The 24,687-nt window shown below is 54.3% G+C and overlaps 11 protein-coding genes across 11 annotated transcripts; 6 read left to right on the top strand and 5 right to left on the bottom strand.

Annotated features, from left to right (window-relative positions):
- Positions 1–305: 305 nt before the first annotated feature.
- BU25DRAFT_440800 (putative ARF GTPase activator) lies at positions 306–2,366 on the bottom strand. The gene is made up of 5 exons (XM_033709199.1): positions 2,236–2,366; positions 2,046–2,181; positions 1,803–1,986; positions 938–1,752; positions 306–882 (listed from the first exon to the last, which is right to left on the bottom strand). The coding sequence occupies exons 1-5, from the start codon at positions 2,302–2,304 to the stop codon at positions 665–667; spliced, it is 1,422 nt and encodes a 473-aa protein (XP_033560648.1). The 5' UTR covers positions 2,305–2,366; the 3' UTR covers positions 306–664.
- Positions 2,367–2,480: 114 nt separating this feature from the next.
- Positions 2,481–3,724, top strand: BU25DRAFT_395263 (uncharacterized protein). Its single transcript, XM_033704782.1, has one exon. The coding sequence runs from the start codon at positions 2,824–2,826 to the stop codon at positions 3,583–3,585; it is 762 nt and encodes a 253-aa protein (XP_033560647.1). The 5' UTR covers positions 2,481–2,823; the 3' UTR covers positions 3,586–3,724.
- Positions 3,725–4,060: 336 nt separating this feature from the next.
- BU25DRAFT_99726 (glycoside hydrolase family 47 protein) lies at positions 4,061–6,468 on the bottom strand. Its single transcript, XM_033712304.1, has one exon. It carries the CDS (start codon positions 6,092–6,094, stop codon positions 4,151–4,153), a length of 1,944 nt encoding a protein of 647 aa, XP_033560646.1. The 5' UTR covers positions 6,095–6,468; the 3' UTR covers positions 4,061–4,150.
- Positions 6,469–7,673, bottom strand: BU25DRAFT_99725 (orotate phosphoribosyltransferase). The gene has a single exon (XM_033712303.1). It carries the CDS (start codon positions 7,543–7,545, stop codon positions 6,844–6,846), a length of 702 nt encoding a protein of 233 aa, XP_033560645.1. The 5' UTR covers positions 7,546–7,673; the 3' UTR covers positions 6,469–6,843.
- A 17-nt stretch (positions 7,674–7,690) lies between these two features.
- BU25DRAFT_395256 (mitochondrial import inner membrane translocase-like protein subunit tim23) lies at positions 7,691–9,115 on the top strand. Its single transcript, XM_033704781.1, has 3 exons — positions 7,691–7,891; positions 7,947–8,562; positions 8,614–9,115. Exons 1-3 carry the CDS (start codon positions 7,884–7,886, stop codon positions 8,656–8,658), a joined length of 669 nt encoding a protein of 222 aa, XP_033560644.1. The 5' UTR covers positions 7,691–7,883; the 3' UTR covers positions 8,659–9,115.
- Positions 9,116–9,433: 318 nt separating this feature from the next.
- BU25DRAFT_411848 (methylenetetrahydrofolate reduct) lies at positions 9,434–12,194 on the bottom strand. Its single transcript, XM_033706654.1, has 4 exons — positions 12,064–12,194; positions 11,848–11,996; positions 11,057–11,793; positions 9,434–11,011 (listed from the first exon to the last, which is right to left on the bottom strand). The coding sequence occupies exons 2-4, from the start codon at positions 11,932–11,934 to the stop codon at positions 9,883–9,885; spliced, it is 1,953 nt and encodes a 650-aa protein (XP_033560643.1). The 5' UTR covers positions 11,935–11,996; positions 12,064–12,194; the 3' UTR covers positions 9,434–9,882.
- Positions 12,195–12,403: 209 nt separating this feature from the next.
- BU25DRAFT_411847 (Triosephosphate isomerase) lies at positions 12,404–13,616 on the top strand. The gene is made up of 2 exons (XM_033706653.1): positions 12,404–12,422; positions 12,487–13,616. The coding sequence occupies exon 2, from the start codon at positions 12,663–12,665 to the stop codon at positions 13,428–13,430; it is 768 nt and encodes a 255-aa protein (XP_033560642.1). The 5' UTR covers positions 12,404–12,422; positions 12,487–12,662; the 3' UTR covers positions 13,431–13,616.
- On the top strand, positions 13,549–14,290 carry BU25DRAFT_99596 (uncharacterized protein). Its single transcript, XM_033712301.1, has one exon. It carries the CDS (start codon positions 13,667–13,669, stop codon positions 14,081–14,083), a length of 417 nt encoding a protein of 138 aa, XP_033560641.1. The 5' UTR covers positions 13,549–13,666; the 3' UTR covers positions 14,084–14,290.
- Positions 14,291–16,331: 2,041 nt separating this feature from the next.
- Positions 16,332–17,882, top strand: BU25DRAFT_99608 (uncharacterized protein). Its single transcript, XM_033712302.1, has 5 exons — positions 16,332–16,648; positions 16,699–16,894; positions 16,943–17,087; positions 17,141–17,309; positions 17,363–17,882. Exons 1-5 carry the CDS (start codon positions 16,426–16,428, stop codon positions 17,698–17,700), a joined length of 1,071 nt encoding a protein of 356 aa, XP_033560640.1. The 5' UTR covers positions 16,332–16,425; the 3' UTR covers positions 17,701–17,882.
- A 1,588-nt stretch (positions 17,883–19,470) lies between these two features.
- Positions 19,471–21,125, bottom strand: BU25DRAFT_432229 (uncharacterized protein; the record flags this gene model as incomplete). Its single annotated transcript, XM_033708707.1, has 2 exons — positions 19,471–20,844; positions 21,120–21,125. 2 exons carry the CDS (start codon positions 21,123–21,125, stop codon positions 19,471–19,473), a joined length of 1,380 nt encoding a protein of 459 aa, XP_033560639.1.
- Positions 21,126–21,195: 70 nt separating this feature from the next.
- Positions 21,196–23,970, top strand: BU25DRAFT_411842 (uncharacterized protein). The gene is made up of 2 exons (XM_033706652.1): positions 21,196–23,295; positions 23,345–23,970. Exons 1-2 carry the CDS (start codon positions 21,226–21,228, stop codon positions 23,471–23,473), a joined length of 2,199 nt encoding a protein of 732 aa, XP_033560638.1. The 5' UTR covers positions 21,196–21,225; the 3' UTR covers positions 23,474–23,970.
- The last annotated feature ends 717 nt before the right edge of the window (positions 23,971–24,687 follow it).

Below are 24,687 nucleotides of genomic sequence, written 5' to 3'. Positions count from 1 at the left end.
GGCGAGTAACTTTTTCTCGAGTGGCGCCTTCCCCACCGCTTAGTCGCCAAGATTTCGGGGACCCTCCCAAACACCAGCCGAGGCGGACCCGCTCTCGCCTCGACCTTTCAAATGAAATGAATCTCACGTTCATTGCTGCAGCATTGATCATTAAAACGCACCCAAAGTATATGTTGAGAATATGATATTGTTGAGAATATGATATCTGTTGGTGGATATGCTCCACGAGTGAGAATTCACTGATGCACTACATCTGCCAGCTTCAAGACACAGATACCACATGCAATGAGATTTGTTTCATGCTTGTAGCATTCGTCGTATTGCATTGCTTTGTCTATCCTCTTAAGTTATCATAGCCAGAAAGGATGCAGTCGTCCCAAAGAAACGCCACACTCATGCCGCATGGACACATCCAGCAACATCAGAACCAGACCTTGAGCATGTCCTGACATCGCCATACGGCCACAGCCCTGGAATCAGCCCAATTTCATGGGGAAAGAAGCTCCCAAGGTTCCATGTTGTACTCGCTGATATCGACTACCTCCCCGTCCCACTTCACTCCCACGCCGGTAGAGTACTCTCCATCGTACTCGCTCAGCTCAGTCGTTTCTGGCCTGGCCGATCGACACGTTGACACTCGGTTTTCGGTTGTACCTTCACTCTTCTACGAGTTCAAGTAGTTCCGGATAGCGCCCTGCAATTTCCCAGCACCCTCACCAAGCATGTTTGACAGGTTCTCGAGATCGTCGCCAGCCGTGATACCGAACTTGCGCACAAAATCCTTGGCAGCGCTTTCAAGGTCACCGTAGTCATCCTCGGGCATGTCGTCTTCAGGGCGGCCGAAGTATGCGTTCGATGAGATGGCTGATGCGCCTTCGAAGCCTGCGATTTGTTAGTAAGGTGATTGAAAGTTGAGGGCACTGATGGTATTGCATACCTGATAGTCGCTCCTTAGCCTGAGCACTTGCCGCGGGGTCGTAGTTGTTTCGCCCAAAGAACTCGTCACTGGAGATACCCTTCTGCGAGCCGAACTTCTGGCGCGCATACTTCTCGCTGTCGTCTTCCACAGGCTTGCTGACACTGCCAAAGCCACCCATCTTCTTTGCTGGTGCTGCCTTCTTAGCAGCACCGACTTGTCCGAATCCCAGGCGTGCAACGCCCATGCCTAACCTCTCGGTGTCAGCATCCCAGCGGTCTGGCTTTGCCGTCGAACCGAATCCTCCGCGGGCGGGGGAGACTGGTGTAGGTGCTGCGATGTTCGAGGCTTCGGCAGCCTTGGGCATCGTTGTAGCGTCGGTCTCAGCAGCTTCGGCGTCTGGGTCGTATCCAAGCTTCTCAACGCGCTCTGCCTCCTCCCTCGCCTTGCGCTCGGCATCCTCGAAGTCCAGGCCGCCGTCAGCAGCAACAACCTTCTTAGCTCCCAATCCCTTCTTCTTTGCGCCTAGGATGTTCTTCTTGGGCGCAGCGCCCGCGGTGGTCTTTCGTACCGTGGGCTTTACGACGGCAGGTGTAGTGGTTTCGGCCGATACGAGTGGCGATTTGGGGCGGTCTGCTCCGTTGCCAGCGGCGCCTGGCTTAAGGAATGGTGACTGAGCACGCGGTGTACCAGTTCGCGAGGGAGGGTTGGAGGGTCGCTTGATGGTGGGCTTGTCCCATGAAGAGAAGAAGTCATCATCCTCGCCGGCGGGCGTGTTGCTTTCGCTGCCACCAGCAACGTCTGGGGCATCTGTAATTACAACCTCTTCAGGGTATCTGAGGAGGAATGTCAGCGCTGACGTAGACTATATGAGGCACAAACGTACAGCTTGGCGTCCGCAGTGCATCGCCTTTGCAGCTCATCCTTGTACTTTGTTGCCGCATTGCTTGTGTATTTGGCCTTGGGGTCCTTGCTGGCGAGCGCAGCAGAGCCACCGTGCGACTGGAAGTACTTGGTCGCACTCTCGTTGCCACCGACCTTCATGATTCGTAGCTGATCCCATTGCCAGACTGTGCCTGGTTAGCATTGCTCCTTATGCATACAATTCTAGATTTCGGTGTTGACGTACTGTCGAGGTTCGTTGAGCGGACGAAGGAGATGTGGACACCCATGTTACGGTGATTCGAGGAGCAGTCGAGACAGAGGTAGATACCGAAGGGTACAGAGCTCCATGTTGGGTTCTTTGCGCCGCAGTCGAAGCATATCTACAGTCCATGTTAGCCATCGCTGACCGCCCCTCCCTGAATAGGGAAACGTACTTTATTCGCGGGCTTTGCCTTCAACTTCGCAAAGATGTTGTGCGATTGCGTCTTCGTAGCAAGCGCCATGTTGACGGTCTGGTAGGAATGCTACTGGTGTGGAGAATAGGAGGTCAACTTGCAGTGGGGATATTTTGGCGATCTGGAATGCCTGTCTGGCCGTTCCAGCTGCTGGGGAGCGCGCCAAGCACGTGCGCCTCGACAACATCTCGAGGGTTCACGTCACTGCTTCCTACCCGTCACCTCTTCAGGTAACTTCTGACATCTGGGACCAATACACGCCAGAACAAGCGTAGCTGGAGTTTGCCAATTGATCGCACATCAGTGCTTCCTCCACCACGTACCCTCAATCTACTAATGTTCAACTGCTTTATCAGCTCACGGTTATCTTCCCCTCACTGTTCACAAATCGCATCCCACTGCTCAGCCGCGTGACGATCATAGAAGTACAAGACTGAGAGCTAACCTGGCAGCTTATTCCACTCATTGCAAATCTTGAAATTCCACTTCGCACGATCACGATACTCTACTTAACTCACATAGATCTTACCATCTCATACAACCACCTGAAAGACACGACTACGTACCATGCCCTCAACACAGACAGTCCCTGCTCGCCGCGGTGCAGCAGCCATTGTACGCGTCAACCAAAAGATCAAGATCATCAACACCCACGGCAACCAAGTCGTCGACACCTGGGTCTTCGCCCTGCCATCCACATCGATAGGCACCCCCTCCTCTCGCCTCGAAGCGCCTCTCTATCCCGCCACGTTCTCTGCTTCCTCATCACACTATTCCACAGCTGCAAATCGTGCCGCTGCAGCACCAGAGTGCATGTCCATGTCGCACTGCCGCGCCAAATTACTGAAGCTCATACCGAGCGTTGGTGATACGCTGGTCAGCCAGAAACGCGCACCTTTGGTGAAGCTGATCGAGGATACGAGTCCAGGTGTGCATGACACCCTGATTGCAGCTTGTGATCGGTGGCGGTACGCCGAGCTAGGTGTTGAGGCATATCACGAGAGCTGTACGGACAACTGCTGGGACGCTTTGGCTGCCCTGGCCTCTGACCTGGGTGATTCAGAGAAAGGCGAGATTCTGCAGGGCTTGCAGACCAGGATGGGCGGGAGGGTGCCAGACCCTTTTAATTTGTTCATGAACATACCGGTTACGCAGGAAGGAGAGGGCGCAAGAAGAGGTGTCAGCTTTGAAGGGCCATTGACGAAGCCTGGCGATTATGTCGTGTTCCAGGCTTTGAGAGACGTTGTGGTCGTTATGAGCGCTTGCCCTCAAGATGTGCTCAACATCAACGGGCAGAGGCCTGTTGACGCGCACTTTGAAGTGCACTGACAAGAGGCGTAACGAGTCCTGCTCAGCGTCTAAGGAACAGTCATGTAACGCCATCAGGATAGGCGTGTCTAAAGGAGAGATGCGGGTTCGAGTTGCACCATGGCCCATTTGTTTTACAAAATGGAAGTATAAGATTGCTACATGCCGAGCCTTGATCTGTACTGGTCCCTCCTCGCTGCCGTTCACTGACAGCAGGATTGTGGCCGTCCCTGCACTTTGCAAACAGCAAACAACGAACACGCTTCTACGTTCATCCTTGTACTGACATGTTCAAGACATCGGGGTGCATGATCTCGCTCCATCGAAGAGGATCCATCGTTTCAAGAACATGTAGTCTGAATGGTCAGCGGGGAAGCTGTTGGCCTATGGCAAGACACTTGGATGCTTGTGCAATAGACTGACAGCCATTGCTCCAGAATACCGAGAGATGCGGATCCGAATCACGCCATGTCCATTCTTTTTGCAGATACCAAGTGATACTCTGGTCTTCGTGCTGCAGTATTGACAAGTCTATATGCATACCAACACCTACAAATGCAGCCCAACCCAATCAATTCCTCTCACCCTACAGCACATCACTCGCCTTACTCGCCTTCGGCCGTCGAAAAGGGTGTGCCTCAGTATTGAAGACCCAATCATCCAAATTCAACATATCCGGTCTCGAAAAGACCAGATAGAAATACTTCAACGTCTCCGCCGTCCAAAAACTCTCCATCTTATCCTCCACATTTCCCTGCTTCACTGTCGCAGGTCCATGGCCGCGAAACCTCTGTCCGACAGTGTAATGTTCCCCGCCGAAGTCGGTTTGCCCAGTGACGTCGAGCAGCTGCCCGTTGGCGTACGGTGTGCGCGTGTTGGCAACGATGGAGGTGAACATGTCCCATGCGTCGTCGAGGTACTCCTGTTTGCCTGTGATGCGGTACATGACAAACACGGATTCGATAGCTTCAGGGCGGAGGAGGTATCGTTTATCCCGGATATTCGTCCAGCCGCGCGGAAGACCTTTGTCTTGCGCTACCTGCTCCACGTTCGTCGCGTACTTGCTCCCGTAGTGCCACCAGACTTTATCTTGCCATTCGGTTTCGTTCCATTTGCACTCGGTGCGGCTTGGGCAGGGTAGCGTTTTGAAGATCTCGGGCGCGATGCCGGTGGGCATGGCGGCGTAGGCGTATATGCACCCTTTTGTTAGCTTCTCGCCCAGCTCGATGTGTGATGGGGTGGAGAAGAGACGACCGGCAAGGCCGAACATGCCGCCGATAAAACAGGTAAGATGTTGCATTTCGGGGTCGAGGGTGACTTCGTTGGGCCGTGAGGAGTGTACGTCGCCGCAGAATAAAAGGCTTTTGCTGAGTTCCTCGTCCTGAAGCTGGGGTCGAAACAGCATGTGCTCGTCGATCTTGGCTGCAGAGTCAGTGTACAGTTTCTGGTACACGGGTTCGAGGCCGCCGAGCAGGGCGTGCATCTTGGGAAAGTATTCGTATGTGCTGTCGGCGAGGGCGCCGAGAGAGAAGAAACGGCTTTGGTTGAACTCTTCTTTGCGCGCATTGAGGGTGGTAGGCCAGAGACCCGGTATGCGTGTTGTATCTTGAGTGAGGTCAAGGAGCCTAGTGATACGCGCTACAGCGTCGTAGTATTTCGACTGTTGAGTGATTTGCGCGAGACGAGTAAACTCCATGGTCAAAGATCCGAGGCAGGCGAAGCAGATGCTGGTTTCAGGTTTGGACGATACTCCTTCGGGATCCTTTGCCTTCTCAATGTCGAGCCAGCCTGTGGGCGTGTGGTTCTCAGTGTCGAAAGCACGGTAGAGCATCTCGCCGAGCTGTATGGCCTTCTCCAGCAAGACAGGCTCCTGGCTGAGGTCGTAAGCGCTCAGCATGCCGCCCAGATACCGAATCGTGGTCTCAAAGACGCTGACAGTCTTCATGTCTGACTTGCCAAAATCGATGGCTGCTACTGCTTCCACCCCTTCGTAGAACTCCTCCTTCATTCCCATGATCCACAGTGTGTCAAGAGAGTCCACCAACGTTGCGCCCCACCCGCCGAAGGTCTTGAGACCAATCCCTGTTATGGGTTTAAGCTCATCCTCTGCCCATGCATATGCACGATAGCTGTCCCAGCTGCGCCTGAACTCGTCCCGAACTGCAACTCTCTGTATCTCTCTGCGCTCTCGTTGTGCCTTTGTTTCAGGTAGGAAATCGAATTGTACTTTCAGAAGCGCTCGAGGTTGCCCAGCTGGCAGCGGCGTGTATGCCTTCATGGTGTTGCGAAAGGGCGCATTCCTCCAGTCGTATGATTGCCGAGACTTGTACGATTTAAAGCTCGAGCGATCGTTCATGTAAGCTTCGTGGTCTTCGAAGGGGATCGCGAGGGTATCGATAGGTGCGCAGAACCAGATGTAGTATGCGCCGAGTGCTATAGCTCCGAGGATGAGGTATGTGAGGGCTCGCTGGTGCTGGCGCGATATCTTTGGATTGCCTGCTGCATTGCGAGGTATCTTAATCCTACGCATCGTCAGGTAGACTGGTAGGGCTACTACCACTAGACTCGAAATGTTGGTCGAGCCGTGGCTGCAACAGAGCAAGAAACAGGAGTATCAACAAGCTGCGACGGCGCCAGCACCGTTACGAGTTCAACACGAAGATGGACCGGCAAACAAGAGAGCAAAACAACAAGGTAAACCTGCTAGAAGAGAAGATGCTGCCGAAACCGCTCCCTGTCGGTGTTGGAGACTCAACGTCACGGCGATTCATTTGTTTTGGAGGCTCATTCGCCAAGAAAGAGCACTGCCGAATCCAGGAAGGAGCTACAGGTGAATACGTGGATACCGATGGATAAACGGCGCAAAGCCATCGAAGCGCTCGTACGCCCGTATACCAAAGTGTGATAGCTAGTGTTGCGCTCGAAGTAAACATCCAAGGGGAAATGTCGCGGTCTGGGTGACGCGCCTTAGCGCGCCCCTCGAACTGGCTCGCTAACACTTGCATAAATGCTTGTACCCTCGGCATCACGATGCTTCTCTACCAATCAATACATACCAAGAATAAGCTCCATCCGTTCATAATTGCATGATGATGCGATGAGCAGCGTGCTTATATAGCACGTATTGATTTTGTCTAACCTTTTTCCCTGCCCATAAGCGCCGTTGCTGCACGGGACTTCCTCATCACACGTGCTGTCCTCCAACGTAACAGTCGTGTCGTCTTCATGACGAGGGTGTGTCTCCATCGTAGTTCTGCCGTGGCTGGTCCGATATGATCTCTAGTCGCTGGCCTTGTACTTCGCCCTGTACTCATCAAGCCTCTTGATATCATCCTCACTGCCCTGGCTCCTCAGGAACTCGACAATGTCGTCCAGTGTCAAGATGGAGAGCACCGGGATGCCGTACTGCTTCCTGACCTCGCCAATGGCGCTCGGTCCAGGCTTGCCGTCGTCGTCGTTCTCAGTAGGAGTCTTCTCCTGCCTGTCGAACGCAACGATGATGCCGACAAGCTCTCCTCCCTCCCTCTTGATGATGTCGATAGCCTCCCTGATAGCGGTTCCGGCAGTGATAACATCGTCAATGATAACAATTTTCTGGCCCTTGAGCGAGGCACCGACAATGTTACCACCCTCACCGTGGGTCTTGGCCTCCTTGCGGTTGAAGCTGTAGCTCTTCTTGCCGTACTTTGCAGCGTCCAGATCAGCCAGCTTGTCGATGGTCGTTGCAGCCAGAGGAATGCCCTTGTATGCGGGGCCGAACAAAACATCAAAGTCGAACGAAGAGTCGGCGTCGCCATGAGCCTTCACGGACTGGGCGTATGCCAAAGACATTGACCGCAGCAGATCTGCCCTGTGGAAGAGTCCCGCATTGAAGAAGTAAGGCGAGACACGCTTGGACTTGAGGGTGAAAGTGCCAAACTTGAGTGCCCCGGCGGACACACAGGTCTCGAGAAAGCTCTTCTTGTATTCCGGAAGTGCCATGCTGTATGCTTTTCTTGTGGAGTTGGTGTGGTGTTGAGTACTTCTTCCCGTTCCGACTCTCGGAAAGATGTTTCTCGAAGTGACAGGGATTAGTCTAGCGTCATCCGTCACTCCTGCAAAAGTTCAACACCACCAGACGATAGCACGACAGCACCGCCCACGCCCCATACCCAAGCCGCCATCGCCAGCGCATCTGTGCTCCGTGTGCTTCTATTTATTAATCTCTTTCATCGCTCTCTTTCGGCATTTTCGGCGTTAGGAGATACCCACGAGCCGACTGATCGCGAGGCGCAACCTGCAACCACCTCCACATCGCACCCCAGTCGAACACATCCAAGATGGCAATGTACGCTTCGCCGATATCTGAATCTGCTATTGCACGTTTGCTAATGCATCACCAGCTGGGACGTCCTTACCGGCAAGAAGTCGACCGCGACAGACTCGCAATCGCCGCAGGAACCACACGACAACTTCGCTGCATCGCCATCAGCGCCCGCACCCTTCGACCCCAGCACCGCCATCCAGAACCCCTCAGATTTCATCCTCGACCCGTCGCAATTACACCCTCTTGCCGGTCTGAATCAAGACACCCTCGACTACCTCTCCCTCGAAGACTCGGCGCCCGCAGACCACTCCGCACTTCCCAGCCGCGGCTGGTCAGACGACCTCTGCTACGGCACTGGTGTCAGCTACCTGACTGCGCTCACGATCGGTGGCGCGTGGGGTCTGTCCGAGGGTCTGCAGAAGAACCCGGCTTCGATGCCACCTAGGTTGCGCGTGAACGGTGTCCTGAACGCCGTCACAAGACGAGGACCTTTCCTGGGTAACAGCGCCGGTGTCATCGCCTTGATCTACAACGGCACAAACAGCACAATTGGCGCTCTGCGCGGCAAGCACGACCCTACCAACAGTGTTGTTGCTGGTGCGATTTCTGGCGCCATCTTCAAGAGCACACGGGGCACACGGCCAATGGCTATCAGCGCGGGCATCTGCGCAACCGTAGCAGGAGGCTGGGCTGTAAGTCTGATACTAAAGCAAACGCAAGAGCATACCCTAACATTGCATCAGATCACACGAAAGGTTTTCTTCGAGCCCGCCCCCGCTGACGTGTAAATGACAACGACAACGACCACCGCCGCAAATCACCACAGACCGAGACAACGGTCTGATTCTTTTCACTTCGACATTCGACCTTTTTGCATCGCTTTTGCTCGATTCGGCGCCCTTCTCACCACTCTCCACGCGGGCTCTGCCTACTGTACAATACTTGTGTCAACGGTGGAGTACATGTTCACTACATGTCTACTTAGATAAGAACGGGTGGTATTCAGCTTCTTGTGTTCAAGAGCATGTGTTGGCGTGTATTGTGTATCTATGTAAGACCTATGGACGGCGCAAAATAATGCATATTGAAACCAGTCAAAAACAACACAATGTCCCAGATCTAGGTACTTGCAAATAACCTAAGAAGTTGTAGAACAAAGTCGGATTGCACTCCTGAACGGATAGAAAAGCAGGTTTCGATGGTTTGCTACAACGCCAGCCCACCGGCTCTGCTTTACCACACGAGATAGAACACCGTCCGACGACCTCAATACAGCGTAGAGCCGAAAAAAGAATGGACATGGCGCGATTCAAAACCCGCATCTCTTAGGGACTTGGGCAGTGCCCGAGCATTAGAGCGTCTTTCCTTGGGTGGCTCGGACGATGGCTCACCTTCTGGACCGCATGCCCTCGGGATCATGACGCTAAGGCAGAGCGAAAAGCTCATGTACAGCAGCCTGTATGGGACGAGTGAAAGCGAAAGTACAGCCTGGAATGAACGAGAGGATGTAGACCAATCGCTGTACGCGGTGAAGTTGCGAGTCATGAGCCATACGCTCGCAAGGTACATAGTATTTTATTGATATAAAGCCTCAAGTTGACCAGCTCCGTTGAGGGCACTGGTCGGGTATCTCAGAAAGCCATTCCTCCGCAAACCCTCCAAACCTTCTAGGTTTCGTCTCCTCCCTTCACAGTTGAGCGCAAGTATCAAGTGCAGACTTGCGCTCCGCCCCCCTCCATTACGGTTATTATGGTCGTCAGGTTGAATAGACGCCTTCCAGATACTGTGATCTGCTTTTGTGTGTGATGCACATCCCATGTGCTTGCCCAATTCCTTCCTTAAAAAAGCAGAGAACGCCAGAGTGCCCGAGAACGCTTGTTGAGATGCGAGAGAAATATCGATGACTCAGCTGGATATCATGATGTCGTGAGATGAGAGTCGAAAGGCCATATATGTGCCGGTCTTGCTGTGTTGAATGTAGTAAGATCGTAATTCACCTGCTAGGTGGTGACTTAGTTGGAGACTGCAAGGTCCTTCACGCCGTTGGTGACTTCGACGGCTGCTGCCTTTGCGGTCTCAAGAAGGCTCTTCTCATCCTTGTGGACCTCGGTCTTCTCGCCGTTTGCGGTGCCGTTTGTACCGTTGGTCTCTGCGTGGCCGTTCGCCGTGGAGGTGATGCCGTTATCGAGCTTCTTCTCCATGCCTTCAACCTTCAAGCCGTCGAAGATGGGGAAGATACCGCTGGTGACGTGGAAGTCGTTGTGTACGATGTTGAGGAGGTACCAGGTGTCGATCAGGTCGCCAATCACGTATCTTGCGGGGCTGGTGCTGGCGTGGCAGTTGGCCCAGTCCTGACCGAGACGGTAGAACTCGTCCTTCCACGCAAGGAAACTAACAGTCTCAACGATAGTAGGCTGAACGATCTCCTTGCCTGGGAACACACCCCAGGTGACGGCATTGGGACCTTCGTTGGGAGCATTTGTCTTCAGGTCGCCATTCTTATTGACCGCGTAGTACGTGAACTCGGGATCGCGCTCGATACGGGTGATGACCTCGGAGATGTACTCCGGAGAAACAAGGACCTCGAGGTAGGACTTCTGGTAGACGTAACCGTTGCGTGGACCCCATCCGAAGGTTGGGTCGGACGACTTGGCACCGTTCACGGCCGGCTGCGAGTTGATTGTCAAGAAACCGCGTCTGTTGAGGTCGATCAAGTCCTTCTGGATTGCGTTGGCTTCTTCGGTAATGGCCTGTTCACTCCATGGCAAGGACTCGAGGTCGCCTTGCATATAGCGTACGAAGAGGTCGGAAATATCCTGGACCGACGTAGGCGTACCCCATAGCTTGATGTTCTGCTCGTTCGTGCCCTTCAGACCAACACCGTAGGAGTCTAATTCACCGAAAGCAGGCGATCGAGAATCTCCCCAGCGGCCGTTAGGGAACTCGTCCCAGTCTTGTGTGCGAGCGACGTAAGAACGGTTGCGGTTGCGCCAGAAAATCGGTCGTACATTCTCGTCGCGGCGGTTGAGGCCGAGAGATGGTCGCCATGGAAGGGGCTTCTCCAGAGGCGACTCGACGTCGGGTAGCAGCTCGAGCTCTTCGAGAACCATGCGCGTAGCTTGAGCCAAGTTCATAGTGTAGCTGTTTGTATTAGTAGAAGTTTTTGTAGAAATGAGCACGACTTACAAATGCAAGTGCAGAATGCCGGCATCGACCAGCCTGCGACACATCTCTGCGACAAGTTCGCTTCCCACTTCACGGACCTGTACATCGTCGTTCTTGATAGGCTCCAATGCCGCAGTCCACTTCGGTGGGACGTTGCAGCGGGTCCAGTTCGCCCGGCGCAGAAAAGCGGCGTGGGTGTGGATTGGCATAATGCCAGGTACAATAGGTACGTCGATGCCCTTAGCGCGGACTTTCTTGACCCAGTCGAGAAAGATGTCGGTATCGTAGAACATCTGGGTAACCACGAACGTAGCACCTGCATCCACCTTCTCCTTCAAGTGATCGATGAGCTGGTCGACATCGTCGTTGTCATCGCACCCTTCTGAGTATGCCGCTACACCAATGTCGAAGTGGTTGCCATATCTGTCTTTGATGTATTTGACCAGATCCTTTGCGTAACGGAAACCGCCCTCAGTTGCCTCCCACTTCTCCCTTTCACGCGGAGGGTCACCTCTCAGGGCGAGGATGTTCGTACAGCCGGCTTGATAGGCGTCGTTGAGGGCCTCGTCGAGCTTCGATCGTTCCATGTCAGTACATGTGAGGTGCATGAGTGTCTCGAGTCCGTATACGGTTTGGGCGACCTTGACCATCTCGGTGGTCAGCTTCGAGTGGCGGCCGCCTGCGCCCCAGGTGATGTCGATGAATTGAGGGCCAAAGCCGTGCATGCGGTCCATGCGGTCGTAGAGGTTTTGCACACCCTGTGCATGTCAGCCATTGTGTCCTCCAGTATACAAGAGCAGTATGTTGTGTACCTGGGCCGTCTTTGGCGGGAAGAATTCGAAAGAGAAGGTGGGCTTCCCTTCAGCCCGCGACCGGGCAAGCTTCTCTGAGATATGCATGGTGGCGATGTAGAGAAGCAAGGGACAAGGCGAGGAAGGAAGGAAGGAAGCTTCAATGGGTCCTGTGAATGTTAGCATAGGTCGAGAAATGTCCCTCATGCAAGTACCCCACGAGTGCTCTAAACCTACAAGGATGTATGAAGTCGAATGTAACCCCGCAAATGCAAACTTTCACAAACTATCCGAAGTATCGAGCGCGGGCCCAACGATCTGCAAGTTCTCTTTGCATGTAGGCCTCAGCAGTATAAGTAGAGTGAGGGTACAAGTCAATGATGTAGGCAGGAAGATTTTCTTTGGTGAAGGCTGGAGGTATGCAGATGATTAGGGTCTAGTTCGTAGTTCGTGGCGCCGTAGGCCAACAATGCCCGCAGATGTCCGATAGTCGCAGCAGCCCTGCCAAGAAGACATTGTGACGCGCATGGGCTGTCCTGGCTCCAATTGAAGATCGTTAGTTTGCGCATGCACTCATGTCAACATTCATGTGTAAGGTGAGCCCATCGTTTGTCCTACAGCTGTACACACAGCATGCGTAAGGAGGACTGACCAATGTTGTGCACTCAACCCCCACACTACCCCTCGTGGGCTGGGGACGAACCTGCGGAGTTCCTAATGCAGCAGTGCCGAACCATGGCATCGAGCAAGGTTGAATACCTCCACGCTTCTCCTGTTTGCCTGTACTCGATCCCTCACACTTCACCTCAGATCTGTCCTGCCATTGACCGTTCGCCATGCCTCCCATCGCGCGCCCTCGCCGCATCGTCGGTGTCTCCCTCAAGATGTACTTTGACCTGACTAGCACACTCTCGTACGTCCGCGGAGTCCTCCAGCTGGACGGCGACGCCTGGAATTCGAACGTCGACCTCTTCGTCATCCCCGACTTCGTCTCGCTCACCGAGTCCCAACGCATACTCGAGTCCTCGTCCGTCATGCTCGGCGCACAGGATTCACACTGGGAAGACAAGGGAGCCTTCACAGGAGAGGTCAGCCCAGTAGTGCTACGGCAAGCAGGTGCCAAGATCGTCGAGATTGGGCATGCTGAGCGGAGAGCACTGTTCGGCGAGACAGACGAGAGTGTTGCGAAGAAGGCCGGTGCCGCAGCAAGAAATGGCCTGATACCTCTGGTCTGCATTGGAGAGAAGACACATTACAGCATAGCTTCAGCAGCTGTGGGTGCGGCGATACAAGAGTGTAAACCACAAGTCACATCGGTATTGGCTGCTGTGTCTGACGACCAAGAGGTCATCTTGGCGTACGAGCCAGTATGGGCCATTGGTGCCAAAGAGCCTGCAGACCCTGACCATGTTGTCAATGTCACCAAAGAGCTGCGGAAACTTGCAGCTGGCAGGAGCGGCGTCACAAGGATCGTATATGGCGGCAGCGCAGGGCCAGGCACCTTTGCAAAGATTGCTGAAGGTGTAGACGGACTGTTCCTTGGGCGGTTTGCTCATGACATCCAGAATCTCAAGAAGGTGATTGAAGAAGTAGGCGGAGCGTAGAGCAACCGCCTTGCGCACATGACATCAGAATACATGATCATGTCGTCTGGAGATGATTCCACATCAAGATCGCTCGGTGACCGAGCTGGTGTCAAGTCTGTCATACATCACATGGCGCTGAGACGACGTTGTGGTAGTCAACAGTGATGACTGAGCATGTCCCCTGAATATATGTCTCCTTATATATGCACTGATTGCCTGCTGTAGTGTGCACAATACATCAGATTCGCGCGCAGATGAGGCCGTTCGCCAGGTTTTTGCTGCTGCGTGCTCCTGCCTTGTTCACCAAACGACGCTGTCTCTTGCCCTCAAACCAAGTTCCAATCTCAACAATACACAAGCCAACAAATCGCACACCACTCGAGCCCTGGCTGCGTTCGTACCGACGACCCTCGATTGTTTCTCGATGCCTTGAGCTACACCATGCTGGGTCCAGCCCTCCAGACGTGCCTGCCCATCTGCAACCGCAATTGCTTGAATCGTTGCCGATCAGGCTGCACCGAAGAGCTCCTACCTTGCTCGAAAATTCTCGACGATTCACAGCCTCTAGCATACGTCCAACACCAGCGCACTCAACCGCTCGTCCGATGATCCTCCAAGAGCAGTTGCGTTTTCGATCCGGCTATACCTCTTGCCATTCCTTCGAGGTGTGACCCAGATCCTCGACCTCCACTTCAACTGCCATCCTGGCTTTCACGAACATCGCAGAACCGAAATCCGACAGCAATACCCCCAAAGAGTCTTCAGCCCTACGATGGGGTTTCCAACGGCGGCCGGTGTGAGCTTCCTAATGCTACGACAGCTACGAGTTTGCGAGACCTCGGCCGTAATCAGACCGGTGAACCTTGAGAACTGCTGTACTTTGAACATACTAAGTGACAGGGTTCGAAGAGAACCCACGGATGTCTGTCGTCTCACTGCGTCAGTGCCACTATTGCTTGACAACATTCGACCTCGACGCACTGGTGAACACAAGCCTAGAAGTTGACGGCATGCCACGGTGCAGCTCTGGACGAACATACGGACTTTTCTGTCTTTCGTGATCAGTGGAACAACCCCTCGGTCAGTTACCCCGGACCGCGCGTACACGCTGAGCTCTTCCCTTCCATTTGGCTCGATGTGGGCATCAAAAACAACCAAATGAAAACCAAGACAGCATACGAAGCTCGATCATCTGACAGCGAGCTCGAACGACACCGCTGGTCCATGACCCAAACAAATGTACGTTCGACTTCTCCCTCTACGACTTGCAGAACCTCCGGATCCTGAGTGTGAAGGTCTACTGAGATCGACCATGGTGTTGTGGATCGACTACATATAGCCTTTTCGATATCGTAGCTGCGACTCATCCACGTCGATTATCCAAGAAAGCTAGGAGCGGAATAGACGTCGAGGACGCATGATTGTCGGCTTATGGTGTTGACAACAAAGTGCAAGAGAGGCTGCAACTCGAGAAGAACGACCCAGAAGACAGCCCTCATTCAGTTGTCACGATTGTCTCCGTACACCTGACAACTTCCTTGCACAACCTGCGAGATCCCTCGTCTCCTTCCCTAGTTCTCGAGATAGTCCACCACATTCGGTTAGACAAGCCACAATCGCGGAACGCCTCCGGGTTACGTTGCTTATTCACTCCCGAAACACCGTCGGATGAACGCAAGGTAACACGCAATCGGGTGTCCTGCATCACACCACCGTCGAGTAACAGTCGCGCTCTGCCAGCAAGCGGGGAAGTCGTGCAGCTGCTGGCTCTAGAAAACAGCTCGCGTTCATGATTGGCCGTCAACACTGTTGATCTGCACAATGTCGATTCATTCTTGACAACTAACGCTACGAACGAGTCGTCAAAAGTACCCTTTGACCGGACCAGGAGCCCAGCACTGCAACGGCTTGGTGACGTGTCGCACGTCACGGACGCATATCTAAGGATTTCGTCTCACACGTTCACGAAGGACCTTGGTGAGAAACCAATTGACTGAAGCCTTCACGCTGGATATTGGAAGGTCCAGTTTAGCTTCGAGCCCCAGCGCCTGGTCCGCGGCATCAGCGTTTCTCGACCTGCGAAACAACGTCTGGGAATAACCCAAGGTCTTGGTAGGACAAGTGCGAGTGTGGTACGTTTCCCCGCAAACTCGATCCCGTTAGCCACTTCACAAGATCCCCCAGTGTTTCGCATGCTTTCGTCTCCACTTTCTCCACATAACCGGTTATGTTCTCTTGGACTGGAATTGCTACTGGTCACGATCAGGAGGGCAATGTCTGACCCGTGTTCTCAGCTACCGACCTTTACCATCACCACTCAATTGGTACTGGATGCTGAGATCCCCCATACGCTTAGCGGTGACTGTGCAGTTTGGCAAGAAGAATGAATGCACAAGTGACGAGTGCGGCATGTGCCGTGCGTCATCGAAGGCTTACAGCGTTCAGTGTTCACTCTGATGGAAGCGCACTCGAGCAACGGCACTCCACGTTCACCGTAGAGTAACGACTCTATAGCTACAACGGTGCAAGGCTGCTTCAAAAACCTATGATCATTCCAAAACGAAAGCCACTTCGCAAGTACGGAACCAGTCATCTGTCGTCGGTGACAAGCCACTCCCTCCTTAGGCTCTATTCCAAACAGATCTTACTTCCTGCCAATGCGGAGAGAGGACAGGATGTTGGCGCGGAGCCGCAGCGGTTGGTCGTGGACTTCAGTGCACTGGATGGCTTTCGGGCTGCAACCTTCTCCAACTCTTTTTTGAACGCTTGCTTTCGTCCGGTGACTACGCTGTTTTGGAATTGGAATCCGTGCTTCCGAGTTTAAGACACATTAATGTATCCCCGTCGACTAGCTTACCGCCTCTCAGCTTATAATCTCCCCTGCCCTCCAGCCGAGCTGTCTCTATGCTCCGTCAAGACGAGTCAACAACATTTGACGACCACAAATTGCTGCAGCTGCAACTAGTTCGCTTCTAACACTAAAGGCGCTGGTCTATTCGGCAACGGTACTGGTATGACATCTAACAACGCACACGAGTCCGTCACCACAAACAACAACCAACATCTCGGAGCCTCATCAGGCAGGGCCGACGCTCACAACAACACACACCTAGGTGCTACATCGGCACGAGACGAGGAAACACTTTCCGCAGGGTCAACAGCTCGAGCAGAGTCCAGCGCCTACAGGATGAGCAACAACAACGGAAAACTGGAGAAGGACTTCTCCTCCAGCAATGGTAAGTGATGTGTTTCCATCAACTTTCAACTGCATACCAATGAAAGTCAGGTTATGAATATGGTGGTACTACGAATGGCGGACATCAGCATTTGGACAACAAAATGGATGAAGACCTGGCCCTGAGGCACATCCGGACTGCTGGCAGCATCTCTATCTCTCCTGAGCTTTTCGAGAAGCTCTACCTTTCGCCAAAGAACGAGGTAAAGGGCGAACTCCGAAAGACATTCGGTAATCCTACTCCTCTGTAAGTCCTCCAAGTCATCTAGATTTAGACATTTGTTAATCACCATAGTGCTCTCATTGGTTTCCTGCTGTCACTCACACCCCTGAGTTGGACCCTTATGGGATGGCGCGGCGCTGGAGGCAGTGGCTCAGCAAGCATTGGATGGTACTTCTTTGCTGGTGGTCTCTTGATGGTTCTCGGTGGTCTTGGTGAAGTACGTTCAACTATCTCTAGACTCAATCAACATGTGGCTAACGACTTTTGCAGTGGATTCTCGGCAACACATTCCCCTTCGTCGTCTTCACCTCCTTTGGCGCTTTCTGGCTCGGATATGGCGCCACTCTTGTACCCTCGTACGGAGCTTACGGCAACTACGCTGATCCCACTATCCAAGGCAGTACTGGACTGGAATCTGTTGGCTTCAACGTCGGAATCGGTGAGTTTTTTTCATCTTGTCCAGCACGTTCCCCAGTCACTAACTCAACACAGCCTACTTTATGATCTCCATGGCAATGCTCTGTCTCGTTTACCTTGTCTGCTCGATGCGAACCAACCTGGTCTTCTTCCTCATCTTCTTCACCCTCACCCCAGCTTTCGGTCTCCTCGCCGGCACCTTCCTGAACCTGGCGCAGGGCAACGCGGCTACGGCTTCAAAGTGTCAAGAGGCCGCTGGTGCGTTCGCGTTCGTCACTTGCCTGCTTGGATGGTACATCTTCTTCGCCATCATGCTTGCTAGCGTCGATTTCCCCTTCTCCCTGCCGATTGTCGATCTTTCGGGCATAATTAAGGGCGCGAGCGAGAAGCAGAAGGTCGACCACGTCGAGTAAACCTGAAGCGATATAGCATCGGCGGCGTTGACGGCGAGGAGAAGGAGGACATAGGATCTACAGCTTGTAGTATGCTTATTAGCGACGGTGTTAGCTGTCTACTGAAGCAGCTGGCGTGCTTTTCATCTCTTCAAACTGTTGATATCGATTGCGACGTAGTTGTGTGTCGACGAGATCCTAACGTTGGACCGACTAAAGCTTTAATATATCCTTGTGTTTGCCTATCGATAACTGATATGAATGGTGTATGTGATGATTCACTGTCTTGCTTCGTCAAAACAGATTCGATTAACTTGGCTCCTACACCTGTTCACGATGGTGTCCAGTCCACCCGGAATGCTCTAATGCGCCTAAGAATACCCGCACGTCATCTTCCATTCCGTTTGCCACTCTGTTGCAGTACTATCCCATAATCTAATACTACTTCGATCCCCAAATAGATCTACATAATACGCTCACCTACTCCCATCGATACTGTCGCCTTTCTTGACTAGCAACTGGAATTGCTCTGCGTTTTCTTGGTTCTTCTTGTTCACGTGCAATGAGAGTGGGAGAGAAAACCCAACAGCGAGTCTGCGCTCTGCCACGAATATGCTGACGGCTTGCGTCCTTTTTCGGCTCTCTCGCATGGTAAACTCGACATCGGCTTAATGCGAGTTCGAGGATTTGGTGTCGGGTTTGGAGACGGCGTGCACTACACTAGGTCGGATCGCGAAAACCGGCGCTGAGGTATGGGAGAGCGTAGAGGTACTCCGTGTACCCTCCTGAATCTTTTGCTTGCGTGGCTCAACGTTAATGCTCGCTAGGCGTGGGATCAGGCGGTGCGGTGCTCTTCACACGGTGTATACTAATCTCAAAATGCTCTTCGCATTCATCAAAACTACCTACGCACATTCAAGGTCGCTCCCCCGAATCCAAGCCCCACCCTTATAGAGCACCGTACTATCGCCTTCCTTAAGCTGGTACTCCCAAACCCTTCCTTGACGACCGAGCCGGGAGATTTTGATATAGTACTGTTTGTAGATGCGATGACCCTGCTGCAGTACGGGTATCGTGACATGGTCACCTATCAAGAATTCCGATCCTAACTGCCCATATGCTGGATGGCGCTCCCCAGGCAAGGTGTCCGACCCAGTCTCTTGATCGACTGGACCCTGTGGAGTGTTTGTCTTGCGGCTGATGTAATCGTGTTCGAGCTCTGTCTCAGTCTTCGAGCTCTCTCACTCTGGTTGATCTCCTGTTGTGCAGACTCTCTGGTTTCAATCGGGGCCGATGGAGCGTTGTCGTTGGACCTTGAAAAGTCTGAAATCCAAGCTGTTGCTGTACGCCGTGATTCACTTCTACGGTAGATGGTCAGCACCTTGTCGTCAGGCATAAAGGTGGCGTCTTCGGAAGGAGCCAGAGGAAGATTTGCATAGCGCGATGGTGCTGATGACAGTGTTGGTGGCTGCATTCGCTGCGTCACTGATGCAGCAGCAACACCAATGATAACCGATGACAGCAGAGTCACGACCAGATGAGCCGTTGGTAAGGTCGTCGCTTGAGATTTGATCTTCGATTCGGGGTCGCTTTTGGTATTGCTGGAGATGCCCACGACAGACTTTGACAATGATTTCCATCCCGGCAATGAAGTCGCCCACTGAGAAGCCGAACCCTGGAGCAGTCATGTTCGAGAACGCGCAGAGGCGGTCAGTGAGCGAGCTTCCTCTCAGTCTGACATAATACTGCTCATTCATCGAGGACATGATCAGTCTGCACTTGATATTTCTTTCACCAACCCTCCTCCATCGAGACATTCGTGTCATCCTCGCCATCGATTTCGAGCTTGGTGATTTGTTTTTGTAGTTCCTTCAATCGGCTCTCGATCTTCTCCAACGTATGATACTGTCGAGAGCCTCCATTCTCTTCCACGCGGCTTAGGTAGTTTTGCGCTGTATGCAGCTCCCGCTGACAATTGCTGAACCTGGTAGCCTGCTCAGCAGCCGGTGTTTCTTTGCTGATGGGATACACATCCCACTCGTCCATGGCTGTAGCAGCTGTGTTGCCCACTATCAGGTCGCTGATCCAGAGTGCAACGTTTCCACGAAGTTGCAACAAGCTGGCTTGTTTGTCAAACGGCGGGGATTTGACCAGGTCGTCGAGTCGTTCGGCAAGCTCCCTAGCTTGGGCGAGTTCTTCGACCTGAACTGCGTCCTCGCGGGCTCGAGCGTCGCCCATACTTTTGCCATCGCCGCTGTCGATGGACATAATCCTGGACCGTGACCGCCGAGCATCTTCTATGTTCCGTTTCCTTGCGCGCTTGCTCTTCTCGTTGACTTCCTGGATCCAGAGCGAGAACATGGCAGGGTAGAAGCTCCTCTGGTCCACGGCGTGAGGTGCTTGTTTGCGAGTAGGATGCTGCACGATGAGGCGTTCGTAATACTCCCTTGCGAGCTCAAACCCTTGTTCGCTGAAGATGTCGGTGTCAGTGTCAGTGTCAGTGTCAGTGTCTGCTGCACCATCTGGCTGGTCTCGACTGTTGCTTGCTACACCTTGAGGTTTTCGACGAAGTAAGATCTCAGCGCCAACGGCCCAGCGACCGTGGTTGCGAAGATCCACCGTGCTGCCGTGCGTGGCCTGAGTCCTCAGGATCATGCCCCATGCTCTGCCAGCACGGTCGTAGTCGCCTTCGAGTAAACATCGGTGCATCACAGTGGATAGCACATTGAGGTGTGTTCTCCTCAGATTACTTGCCTCTGTCTGGCTACTAGCATGGTCACTTTGTGTCGCAGTGTTGTTGACCGTGAACAGACGCGAGGGTGGCCCAGCAAGCTCTTTCTGGATCTTAGCTGTGCCTAGGTATGGCTTGGAGACCCTTGCAGGTGCGTGAGGAAACGGTGAGGAAGGCGCTCTATACTCTTCCTCGGGCAATAGACCTGCGACACGTAGCTGTGCTAGCTCGGCTGAGGCAAATGAAGGGTGTGAATGCGCGTTTGATCGTAGCGAGCGTGACTTCTTGTCAACATCAGAGCCCGAGCAAGATGAGGACGAGTGCTCGTCATCGTCTTGCTCGTCGTGGTGCCTGTTCCTGCGCTTCTTGCGGTACTGGCTTGCACGCAGGGAGAGTGTCGATTGTTGCTCGGCATGCAGCTGGGGAGCAAAGTACTGCATGTTTGTGTTTCATGTAGGGACCAGTGCGATATAGGCAGCGCTGTAATAGGCGCAACGGCGTCGCATGAGCAACCAGCCAAGCACGCGCAAAACGCAGACGGGCGCAGACGGACGCAGATGGGCGCAGATGGGCGCAGACGGGCAGCGTCGAGGAGTGCAGCAACGCGCTTGCAGGCACTTGGGAAACTTCGGCGAGCATTGTCCTGGTTTTGGGTTGGGGTGAATGTCGCTAGCGCCGGTGGCTTTGAGGCGCATGCATCATCACCGACCTCCATCCTGAGGTGAGACTGCACGATCACCAACGCAGCACTCCGCCAAACCTCTCCCTCCTTCCCTTGACGAGGCGCGCCTTCCACCGCCGAAGGGCCTCTCACCATGGGCCAGGCCAACTCCCGAGCTGGAGGCTCTTCTCCGCCCGAGGAGCCGCGCACATCTCGCCGTCGCAGCTTCCGGCCGTCCTCGTGGGCGCCTGCCAGCAGCGACCGCAGCGACCGCAGCGACCGCAGCGACAACGCGCCCGAGCTGTTGCACGCAGCGCCGCCTGCTATCTCGGCGCCCTCGCCCTCGCGCCGCCTCTCTCAGCGCATAAATCCGTTCTACCGCTACTCGTCCCAGGCTGCGCAGGCACACGATGCTGGCTCATCGCCCACGCTCGAGCCCACGACGCCTCACGCGCCTCACACGCCCGCTCGCCGGCCACAGTCACGGCTGATGCGAGCACGCAGCTCTCTCGGATCTATCAGCGGCCTCCTGCACAGCCGGCCGTCAGTCAGCCACCGCAACACCGAGCCCGTCCTCAGCCTGACCGCGACGCCGCTCAGCACAGCAAGACCCCGCTCGGCCCTGAGGCAGTCGCAGAGCGAACATGGGCCCTCGCTGCCACAGGTCCCCTCGATAGCGGACCTCGATCTGGACTTTGACAGCCTCCTCGGCTCCGGCTCCGGCCCCAGCACCAGCAGAGACCGCTCCGACTCGGACAGGTCAAGGCCGCCAGCCACGCCGAGCTCGCTGAGACGAGATGGACGGGCGCTGTCTATGCTTCCCCGTCTGCGCAACACTCTCGGCTCCTCGCGGAGGCGGCGGTCGATATGGCACGATGACGAGAACATGGACAGCATTGAGCGCCTACGCAGAGGCGAGGACCAGGCAGATGTGCTGTCTCGTTTGCTTTCGCTCGCAGCAGCAGCAACCGCGGCCTCGCTCGTTGGCGAGGATCACCAGGCCGCGACACGAGACGGCACGTTCGATACGTTCCTGCAATCCCTGCAGAATGGCAGCATAGCGTCAGCTTTGAGGGGCAACGAGGGCGGTCAAGGCGGCGAGACTCCAGGAGGCGCACCGGCACCCCTGAACTTCTTCAGGATGTTCAGATTCGGCACATCAAACACTATCGGCAGGACCAGCAGAGAACGAAGTCGCGGCAGCGGCTCTGGGTCAGATGCCCAGGACGGCGAGGAGGACAGTGAGGGTCGCATGGTGCCCATCATCATCGTAGGCATTCGTTCGATCAACCCGGCATCCGGCACAGGACAGGACGACGGCAACATCCCGCCCTTCCTCGACGCCCTCTCCAGCTTCCCCACACCCCCAACATCGCCCGGCGACAACGACACTGTACTCCGCCCGCAAAACGGTACACGCTTCAGCCACCGCCGACGTGCGTCCATGGGCGGCTTCAACTTCCCCTCCAACTACGACAGCCAGCGGCATCACCGATCACGGCCGCAAGACCAACCGCGCCCCTTCGCGCCATCCCTCGCCGACTCACCGCCAGGCCCGCAGCCTCCACCCTCGACACCCGCCACAAACGCGGCACTATCTGCCGATCCCTCGGGATCTACCACCCCCACCGCAACAGCCACACCACCGTCCTCCACACCTCATTCGAACGCACCGTCGCGACGAGGCAGCTTCGTACGCAGATCACCTGGATCTACACTAGAGCCGACTGAAGAAGAAGAGCCACAAACAACAACACGAAGCCCCCGCCAGCGTCGTCTGAGCGAGTCAGACTTCACAAGATATGGCGCTGGGGCTCCCAGAAGACGAGGCGTCGTCGAGCCGGACAACAACCCGGGCGAGGGCTCAAGGAGCTGGATCATCTATGTGCTAGGTGGCAGCTACCCAGAGAACCACCCAATACTCACGACACCCAGTCTTTTCACCGACTCACCGACGTACGAGGACATGATGCTGCTGTCGTCCATTCTCGGTCCTGCGAAAGCACCTGTTGCCAGTGAGGGGGACGTGGCCGCCGCACCTGGATTGTTCAGAATCGTACGCAATGTGTCCGGTCTTGTGGCGGAAGAAGTCGAGGGCGAGGAGGCAATCGAGCTGGCAGCTGACGCACGTTGTCTGGTGTGTCTTTGTGATTTTGAGGCAGAAGAAGAGGCAAGGAAGCTGGTCAAGTGCGAGCATCTGTTCCACAAGATCTGTATTGACCAGGTAAGTCTGACTTGAGCAGATGTGAACTTTTAATAACTGACCTGCGCAGTGGCTAACAACTGGCCGCAACTCCTGCCCGCTCTGCAGGGGGCAGGGTGTCGATGAATCGCCAACGTCTGACGTCCCCGATGCACCTTCACCGCCATTGTCAACACAAGCGCCAGAAGCCGTCGCGTAGTATCAGTTGCTCTTCATGCTGCGATATCTTCTCCTTCTTTCGAACAGATACCTCGGCTGTATCGTTACGGCCGAACGATCCATCTTCCTATCTTGCATATCCTGACGGCCGATCTTCCACTACACATCTCGTTTATCTGGTCTCGGTGGAGCTTACGCCTATCCCATCATATCTGTCACTCACAGCGCTCGGAGTTTGGGTCTGCTTTACTAGCTGCAGTTGCAGCATTGGTTTTACTTTAGCATCTAAGGGTAGGGGTAAGGGTGGCATCTCTGGGGCGTACATTTCACACGGAGGGAGGGTATCTGGAGTTGAATGGTACCCTGATCATCTAGGTAGTCACCCATAGTAGGCGCATACGGGTGACGGATATGCTGCATCATGGCGGCAGTAATGAGAACAAGAAATACTTCGGACCCAATCTCTACCTTCCTTGCTGTTGCATGCACTTCTTGCCGGGATGTAACAAAAGCTCGGTGTAACAAAATAATTGGACTTGGACATCTGTTGTCTGAGATGCACGCACTCGCTGTTGACGTACTCCGACCGTCCGAGCGAAGTGCATACCGCAAATAGCCTGCGCATCGCTTTCGGTATCCGGTCTAGCGGTGCATCCCTTCCACACGTTTGCGCCGTATCGCGTATAGCAACCCTCGTCTCATTGTAGGGGTCTGGCCATACAAACGCGGTCGAAATCTTCCGTGAAACCTGCCTTGCTGTGGGGGTCCTTGCTGCGAGGGCTCTGGTGGGGTGGGTGGGGAATCAGGACGCCGTGCCTTGCTGTGGGCGCTCTGGGTGGGGTGAGTGTAGAATTCTTGAATGTGGAGATGAGCCGTGGAGGCATTGCCGCGATAGGTCAATGCTGGCAGCTGAATCTGCGCAGGATGCGTGGTTGAGTTGGATTTGCTGGGTGGAGACGGGTCGTTGTGGGCGTTGCTGGAACGGGAAGGGCGTTGGGAGAGGGATTGCTAGATCCACTGGCAGATGCAGAATATTGTTAACTTGTAGGATCTCTTGAATGCAGGTGGTCTGTTCTGGGCATGGATTGCGAGGCGCGGATGACGCGAGAGTTCAGTTGCGAGGTTATGATAGGTACGTGGGTAGTAGACTTGCACACTGCAAGAAAATCCATATACAGCAGCTGCCAGAGATCTGGAGGTCTTCAGAAGTTCTTGAACAGTTGGTATGGTTGGATTTTGTCTACCTGGCAGCTT

The sequence above is a fragment of the Macroventuria anomochaeta genome, assembly GCF_010093625.1.
Source record: "Macroventuria anomochaeta strain CBS 525.71 unplaced genomic scaffold BU25scaffold_21, whole genome shotgun sequence".
Lineage (NCBI taxonomy): Eukaryota > Fungi > Ascomycota > Dothideomycetes > Pleosporales > Didymellaceae > Macroventuria > Macroventuria anomochaeta.
The sequence above is the reverse complement of the archived record's forward strand: the minus strand, read 5'-3'. Positions and strand labels throughout refer to the sequence as shown.